The sequence below is a fragment of the Egretta garzetta genome, unplaced genomic scaffold (genome assembly GCF_000687185.1).
Source record: "Egretta garzetta isolate BGI_Z169 unplaced genomic scaffold, ASM68718v1 scaffold840, whole genome shotgun sequence".
NCBI classification, from domain to species: Eukaryota; Metazoa; Chordata; class Aves; order Pelecaniformes; family Ardeidae; genus Egretta; species Egretta garzetta.
This window is the reverse complement of record NW_009258262.1, coordinates 115,537-125,039: the sequence shown is the minus strand read 5'-3', so window position 1 is coordinate 125,039 and position 9,503 is coordinate 115,537. Positions and strand designations below refer to the sequence as shown.

Genomic DNA, 9,503 nt, shown 5'->3' with positions numbered 1-9,503 from the left:
TCAACAGCTCAAGGCCAATGGGACAGGCACACCTGGTCTCCTGGGGTGTAAAGAAACACAGATGGCTGCAGCCTCCGTTGTTCTCTGCACATGAATTAGTTCCTTAAAAAAAACGAAAACAAAACAGGTATTGGTGCATTGTGGAGGTAGGGGGGAAAGGGGATGGGGGAGCTGAACAGAAACACAGCATAATTACGGGTTGTCAACAGGGAATTCTACAAAAAACCCATTTGAAACTGTCTCCTTTCTTCTAGGAGGCTAGTCCTATTAGGAAGCTGGTCCTATCCCTCCTATAGTACAAATAACAGCTACAAACATATCCTTCTAGTTTCCTCAAAGATTAAATTCCTTCACTGAAGGCAGGTAACCACATACATGTTCAGCTTGGTTATTTTTGGCCACGTCCCCCATCCTCGTATGTCTTTGAAACCACCAGTTCTACAAATGTTCCATGATACAAAACAATGAGAAAAGAGCTGGATAACTGCAGTTCTTTCCCAGCTGTGCAATTCAACGCTGAGAAGACTCATTAGCAGAAGCAGTTCCAACAAGATCACCACAGTTTCACACTTATTTTTTCGTGTGAACAGCCATGACCATACGGGGAGGGAATGTGGAAAGTAAGAACCAAAAGATAAAATGAGTGACTTTCTCCATCTGCTGGAACCGAGGATTAAGGTATTGAAAGACTGTTACCACAAAAAAAAAAATCTCCAAGGCCAGTGTCAACCAAGTTTCTTTTCATTTTCCCTTTTAGGGCATACATATTTCAGACTGATGCTGGAACTTGCAGCTTGAGGACTTGATTATCCTGCTTCCTGAAAGGCTGGAAATCCATGTACTGGCAGGGTGTAATCTGACAACCTACTTCACGTGATTCTGTTGCGACTATTCTCAGTAATTCTAATAGCTGACCAACAAATCTGTTTACTGCTATGCCCAGGCTCTAGTGTTCCAGGTAGTAGACAGACCTGCGGTGAACACGCACCTCTCATGAGATACTACTGAAGCCAGGAGGTCTTGCAACATACTCCTCTGTGGAATGCTAGCAATGGACCTAAAACACTGGCTGCACTTTTCAGCAGATGCAGTGGAAGAATATGGAGCTCCAGCTACTGATCCCATGCTAAGGGCAAGATTTAATTGTTAAGATTTAAGCACAATTTAGGTGTTAAAGTTAATAGTTAAGTGCCATGTGCTTTGAGGCAACGTTCCACCTGGCATAGTAAAAAGTATTCTGCCAGCTGAACATCACTGGACATTCTGTGAGCACCAGAAGTAACGATCCCAATAGACTGTGGAGGCAGGAATAAAATTCTCCTCACAAAAATTCAAGGAATGTAGTGGAAGCTGTGGAAGACTTATGTCAAATGCCACTGAAAACTGGAAGCCCGTACGTATTTTGCAACACCGTATTTTCCCAACTTTACAAACAACAGGTGCAGTTTTCCTTTAAAATCAGTCAAATGTATGAGACCACAGTAATTCTCATTACATGTGATCAACAGTTGCTTAATGAAAGCAAGCCCATCTAGAAACTACTATAGATCCATCCTATGGTTGCTCATGCTTACCAAACACTTTGGTAACACTTGTTGCTTTAAGGCCCATTAAATCTGGCAGCTGATCAATAATGATGTCTCTGCTAGCCTTTATCTTGTGAACTCTTTCAATGCTTCGTCTCTGCCAGTCAGTCCAGTAGATGTAATCTCCCAGCAGCGTGAACCCAAATATATGTGGAAGCTTATCTTCTAGGAGGGTTTTCCTCATTGTTCCATCAACATTTATGACCTGTGTGATGCACAAGAAAAAAAAGGAAACAATCATCTTCTCTAATGTGGATCCAATTAAAATGGCAATATCAATCATATTTTGACAACTCCTCTGTTTTTACACAAGAACTTCCTGAAATTCACAGCATGCTTCTTTCAAAAGAACTACCTCTAGGTTTGTTGAAAGAGAAATATATTGGAATGACAAGACTGAAAGTGGCTTATTGCACCCCTTCTCCATTGACAAACCTAAGCAACATTAATTTAACTCGCGTCAGTTCGAACCTGCAAAGACCACCACAAAAGGAGTGGTTTTGGGGATGGAAGTGAGGTTCGGGAGATTTTTAATCTCTGCTCGTGTCTTGGTCTCACTACTGGACTCTCTCCCCAGAAACAAGGAATTGCTAGAGTGACCTTCAGCACTCAATCACAGGGAACAGAGGCCATCAGAATTCTTTCAGGGCAGAACAAGGCCATGTAGAATCTGCACGTTCAGAAATTTCATTTTTTTACCATGAAAGAATGAAGTTTTTCTCACTCTTGCGATAAGCAAGATCTTCAATATGCGGAATAAGTACGAACTTATATAAAATTGTATTCCTAAAACTGCAGAGAAAGCAAAAGCATTGGAGATGAGATAAGCCCCACAGATACATATATATATATATATATATATATGCTATTGGTTAATTATTTCATAACCAATTACTACAATGATCTCACGCTACCCCATTTGCTTGACATAAGGGAAGGGATTCATATAGTTTGACCCCGATCAATAATCACTGGGCAAGATAGGAAATTAAAATGCCCACACACCTCCATCTACCACGCAAGCTACAATAATCTTTTCAATCATCCAGACATCTATTACCCATGGCCAAGAGCGTATGTTTAGAAGACCCAGGCAAAATACTTATCCGACAAATCCCCAGATTCTTCCTCATGCTACTTCTTACAATTGGTAGCTGCAATGTAACTACAACATTTTTAAGGTGCTACTTGAAAATTTATACTGTAAGCAGCATAAGTTCAGTATCATATTGAAACCAAAAGACCACAATTTAAGACAATTTATTTTCCAATGCGATTCAATCAAATCTCCATTTGTTGCTAGAAATGCTTCGCAGGTGGACAACTGCTGTTCTTTAATTTAGGCTACCATGGCTCATGATTGAGGTTTTAGTCTCCTCTTTACTATTACTTTTGTTTTATTCAGTCTCAAAATACTAAACCTGTACCTTGCAGGTGATTAAGTTGTCTTCACCATGCAACACTTCTCTTTTGTGATTTAAAGACAGCTATGGTCATTTCAATGTTTTATTCCCCCAAATTTTAAATTGCTACGTGTTTAAGCAATATTTATTTCTTATTTAAAACTGTCTGTAACTTATATGCAATGTAATATTAAACCATTAAATGCCTAGCGATATTGTGGGCAGTCAAAAATCAACCATCAGTTTAATCACAATTTAATACAGATATTATAAAACAGTAAGTTGTAAGGCTCTGTCCATAAATGGTAAGCAGCAGAAGCACCTACAATTTATTTTTTTAACATGACCAGTGACAATCACCATATCTTACTAAATTAGCATGTGAATCTCAGGATGTTCACACACACCCATGGTAGATATCCAACTAAATTAAAGAACGAAATCTCCACTTTGAAACCTTATAATACTTTACAACTCGTGAAAACAACATGTGTTTCTTCTGTGACACAGCTAATTCGGGCACATTTCCCCTTTAGAGAAACATAAATAAGATGTGGCCACCAATTTTACTATATGAATTTTATCTGAAAAAGCCTGTTAAGTGCTATCACACTGTATTGGGTTTGCATGGCAAGGTTGGCGTGGGGGACGACGACATTGAGCCATTGAGCGACAGTGGTTGTGCCTCTGCGTTAATATATTTAAGAAGGGGAAAAAGAGAAACTGCTGGGCAGCAGCAGCTGGAGAGAGGAGTGACAATATATGGGAGAAACAACTCTGCGAACACCAAAGTTGGTGAAGAAGGAGGGGGAAGAGGTGCTCCCGGCACTGGAGCAGAGATTCCCCTGTAGCCTGCGGAGGTTAATGGTGGAGCAGATATCCACCTGCAGCCCAGGGAAAACCCCACATTGGAGCAGGTGGATGTGCCCAAAGGAGGCTGTGACCCCATGGAGTGCTCATGCTGGCAGGACCTGTGACCCTGTGAAGAGAGAAGCCCAGGATGGAGCAGGTTTGCTGGCAGGGCTTGTGACCCCATGGGGAAACCAAACTGAAGCAGTCTATTCCTGAAGGACTGCACCCTGTGGAAAGGACCCACACTGGAGCAGTTAATGAAGAACTGCAGCCCGTGGGAAGGACTCATGTTGGAGAAATTAGTGGAGGACTGTCTCCTGTGGGAGGGACCCCAGGCTGGAGCAGGGTTAGAGTGTGAGGAGTCCTCCCCCTGAGGAGGAAAGAGCAGCAGAGGCAACGTATGATGAACCGACCGCAACCCTTATTCCCAGTCCCCCTGTGCCGCTGTAGGGGGAGGAGGTAGAGAAAACTGGGAGTGAAGTTGAGTCCAGGAAGAAGGGAGGAGTGGGGGAGAAAGTGTTTTAAGATTTTTCATTAAGATCATTACCCTACTCTGATTTGATTGACAATAAATTAAATTAATTTCTTCGAGTTGAGTCTGTTTTGCCCGTGACAGTAATCGGTGAGGGATCTCTCCCTGTCCTTATCTCGACCCATGAGCCTTTCATTATATTTTCTCTCCCCTGTCCAGCTGAGGAGGAGGAGTGATAGAGCAGCTTGGTGGGCACCTGGAGTCCAGCCAAGGTCAACCCACCGCACACATGGGACACGCACTGGATCTCCCAGCCACCACCAGCCAAACAGCGGAGGTGACCAGTCAACTACTGCATCCTATTTACCTATGTTATACACAAAACCCATCACGATAAACCAGCAATGCTAGAGTGCAGACGTCTTTGACTGCAGAGGAAAATAACTTCATGAGAACTTTAAGATTTTCTAGCAGCTTGTGTGAATTTGAACACATCCTACAATGCAAACCTCTGGACTCCTTCCAGACAAAAAGCCTCCTGCTGGAGACAGTTAAAAATAACATTTCCTGAAAACTAGATTTCAGGGGAGTTTTGTGTCAGCCCATCGAACTACGATTCTTCTACTACTTGATGAAGTAGCAGAGACTGAAAATTAATGCCTTTTTATTTTGTTAAGCTAAATAGAGCACATTAAAAAAAAAAAAAAGGCTATATCTGTGGTTAAAAGGCAAATGGTTCTGCAATTATCTCATTACATCATGTCCAGGCAAACCCCAAATGCTCACTTATTTAAAACAGTATCAATCCCACAGGCAATAGTGCGGGTTCAAAAGTTCATCATGCATACTCAGGTGCTGGAACCAAACTGGTGCCACACTAAGTGAACAAGACACTATTTCCTTTGCAACAAGCATCAGCAGGATGATGATCAAACTACCACATTTCCAACTACTTTTACAGATACGGACAGTAAAAGTATAATTCAATATTAGAGCTACTGACTAAAATACACCAGATGAAGATTGGATCCAAGGATGCAGAAACACGCATTATTTAAACCCACGTGCATTTGTAGATGTTACAGATGACACTAAGCTGTTGAACTTCACGAACCTCATGAAGTTCAACAAGGCTGAGTGCAAGGTCAGGGCAATCCCCAGTATCAAAACAGGCTGGGGGATGAATGGATTGAGCAGCCCTGCTGAGAAGGACTTGGGAATACTGGTGGATGAAAAACTGGACATGAGCTGGCAATGTGCGCTTGTGGCTCAGAAAACGAATCAAGTCCTGGGCTGCATAAGAAGCAGTGTGGCCAGCAGTCAAGGGAAGAGATTCTCCCCCTCTTGTGAGATTGCACCTGGAGTACTGCATCCAGCTCTGGAGTTCCCAGTACAAGACAGACATGGACCTGTTAAAGCGGGTGCAGAAGAAGGCCACAAAAATGATCAGAGAGCTGGAACACTTCTCCCGTGAAGAAAGGCTGAGAGTTCGGGTTGTTCAGGCTGGAGAAGAGAAGGCTCCAGGGAGACCTTATTGCGGCATTGCTACATTATTGGGCTGTTCAAACATAGTGGGAATGGAGATCCAAAATGTGGAATCAGACAGCAATAAAATGCTTAATAGCTTGTATTTTGGCTAAGGTGATGGAATAAGTGTTTGCTCTCTCTCTCCCGAACACCCCTCCCAATCCTGTGGGCAGAACACCTATGAATCCAAGCTGGCTTCCCTTGCATGCACAAGGGCAGCTCTTGACTTGGAGGATTTTTTCGTGCTGTGTTCCGTCGAGCCTCCTTAGTGGTAGCTAATTCATGGCAACAGGTGGGAAATGCGAATGAACCACTGGACTACCTTCCAGTGGCAGCCAGGGCAAAGTCCAAACAGTTGAGCTGCCGCGTGCAGTTCAATATAGCTTCAAATTTGATGCCATCCACCTCTGCTCTAGCATATTAACCGAAACCATGAGGATGCAAAATAAAAATCTACAAACAGGCCTCCCAATATGGCCAAAAGCACCACTCTTTTCACTGAAATGGCACAGCTAATAAAATACCCTATTAACTCATCATTTAATAGCTGAAATGGTGTGTAGCCTGCTGACTGAAGCTAAAGGGAACCTGTTAAAGTGCATTCCTTATCATTTAGCCCAAAGAAACCAGAATAGGCTTTTTTCTGCTCAGGGTTTTCATCCTCTTTCTATAACCGATAAACGGATCTCAACTTGGGTTAAAAGATAAATGCAACACTAAATCTGCTGTGCTTTCCATACAAAACACTGAAAGCCTCCCTTGAACAGAGCCACATACTAAAAGCCCCTGATTAGTCTTAAGACTTCAATGACAAATCTCCTAATGAGGCATCGCCAAGCTCAGCTAAAATCTGTTGTGGGCAAAACAAAATCAACATCAAACACCTTAATGAACTATATTACACAAAAAACACAGTAAGGTGATAAGGTGTGATTTTTATTTTTTTTTTAGATGCTGCTGCAGTGTTTGCAAAATGATTTAACAAATATTTCCAAATATAACACTCAAAAGCTCTTGGCTCTTTGAAGAAGATTAAAGTAAAACAATGCAATTAAATTCTACACGTCAGCATGATTCATGTAGTCGAGTTATATTTCAGGTGCATCTGTGGAAAAAAAAGAACTCTTCAGCATACACAGAGGACGTCTTTTGACAGAACAACAAAGAGAACTCAGACATCTTGCCCCTATATTTAATTCATTACGATAAACCAAAATGTATTCAATTGCTGCAGACAAAGCTGTAGGCAAATGGAAACCAATTCTTGGGCTGAGCTAAATCACTGTGTGAGCAGTAAGCAGACACAGCAGATTGGCAAGGCTAAGACAACATGACTGCCATTTTATTAGGAGACCCATGTGGTGGGCTTGTGGGTCTATGACTCTTACTCCTCTTCCCCTGTGGAAGAGGAGAGCTAACACTTTCTTTTGCTGTGAGAGTGACTGAGAACTGGAACAGGTTGCCCAGGGAGGTTGTGGAGTCTCCATCATTGGAGATATTCAAAAGCTATTTGGCCACTGTCCTGGGCAACTGTCTCTAGGTGGCCCTGCTTGAACATGGGGGTTGGACCAGAGGTCCCTTCCAACCTCAACCAGCCTGGGATTCTGTGAATGGCTTCTAACAATTCTCACCAGGAAAAAGGCACCTAAAAAGGCATCTCAAGTGAAGAATGCCCAGTTGTCTTTGGCTGGAGAAAGAACTTGTGAGACCGATCACGTGGCTGGGAGTTAATAGGGAAAGTTTTTTGAAAAAGACAAAGAAAAATGGAGAAAAATGGAAAACTCCAGAGGATAAAGAAGCCTGCCCCCAAAAGAGAAGAGTGAAGCAGCTGTGAGCAGTATGTACTACAGTCTATATTCAGCTGAGTATAAGCCATTCGTTAACATTTCCAACAGCTGAAACACAACCACCTTTCAGCAATGCTTTGGGATAAAAGCTAACTCTTTTTTTTTTTGGTCTGAATGGGCTTAGTGCTAGGCATGTACTGGCAGACACTGGCAAGCAGAAAAGAGAGTAACATTAAAACAAACAGCACCAGAACCTGTATATCAAAAAAGGGTGGGCATGGATGGACAAAAGACATATCTGGCCATTTTCCACAAAAAAAAAAAAAAAAAAAAAAAAAAAAAGACTACTTGAGCCCCTTAGAAATCTGCTGCCTCCAACACTTGAGTAAGACTTGAGAATTCAGAAAGTAGATCCGCATTGTTGTCAATCATTTCCATCCGCCTTGACAATATTTGGGCTACCTGGTACAAGCTGCCTCATAAATAAAATTCATCAGGTTTCTATTGCCATTACATTTCATGGATTAATCCTACAGGTACTGTTGTGGCTCTTTCAGATCATTCTCATTTCAGGGAAGTTTTGATGTTGATGTATATTTTTACTATTATTTTCTGAACTCTCACATTGCTTAGGTGTTTGTGTTGCTTGCCAATTGCAAACTATGAGCACCCACCTACATTTAGAACAAGCTATGAACACGTGGAGCATGTGGAAAACGAATCTATACGATGTTGCGAGTGAAACACCCCTATTGAACTGTGGGTAACAATTCACCATTTGCAAATACAAATATATATAAATACAAATACAATACATTTGCAAAAATGTAGTGACACCTCACCACCCTTTTCTTACACGTTCTTTTCCTTTCTCTAAGAGACATTCCCTTGTTTCTCACTGCAGAACATCTCATTTTAGCCCGTTGAGGATACAGCATGACTTCTCTATGGCTATACGTTTGTCATATTTTCACTCATAATACTGAGCATCTTGAAGTGGCTTTTGTAAAGAGAATTCTAAGGAGGATTACCGAATACCAGTACTCTTTTTTGGCAGCCTTCCCTCACAAGTACCCTTACAGCCTAAAATCTTACAGCTAAAGCACGGAAATAATGGCAAACCGCCCCTGATGCTAGGCTCTATCTTGCAGCTATGGTGGTATGCTATGGCTGGGGGGGCAGCCATGCCTGTCCCACAGACAGGCAAAGCAAGTAGCTGGTGTGTAATACCAAATTAAAGCCATCGGTAAAAAAGCCTGCACTCAACCTTCTTCTGATAGTCTTAGAATCATAGAATCATTAAGATTAGAGAAGACCTCCAAGATCATGAAGTCCACCCGTCAACCCAACAACACCATGCCTACTAAAACCATGTCCTGAAGTGCTACATCTACACTTTTTTGAACACTCCCAGGGATGGAAACTCCACCTCCTCTCTGGGCAACCTCTTTCAATGTTTGACTAATCTCTCAGTAAAGAAATGTTTCCTAATATCCCGTCTAAAACCCTCCTGACACAACTTGAGACTGTTTCCTCTTGTCCTATTGCCTGTTGCCTGGGAGAAGAGACCAACACCCACCTCACTACGACCTCCTTTCACATATTTGTAGAGAGCGATAAAGTCTCCCCTCAGTCTCCTCTTCTCTAGGCTGAACAACCCCAGTTCCCTCAGCCGCTCCTCAAAAGACTTGTGCTCCAGACCCCTCACCAGCTTCACCAAAACTGAACACAGTATTTGAGGTGCAGCCTCGCCAGTGCCAAGTACAGGGGCACAATCACTTTCCTACTCCTGCTGGACACACTATTCCTGATACAAGCCAGCATGCCATTGGCCTTCTTGGCCACCTGGGCACACTGCTGGCCTCCCTTCAGCCTC

At 42.4% G+C, this 9,503-nt stretch overlaps 1 protein-coding gene across 1 annotated transcript in view; it reads right to left on the bottom strand.

The window, feature by feature from the left end:
* LRP5L (LDL receptor related protein 5 like) overlaps positions 1-9,503 on the bottom strand; it is a 56,557-nt gene continuing 47,054 nt past the window's right edge. Inside the window, 3 exon segments of the mRNA XM_035898158.1 lie at positions 1-69; positions 71-102; positions 1,575-1,791. Coding sequence (XP_035754051.1) covers positions 1-69; positions 71-102; positions 1,575-1,791 — 318 coding nt within the window.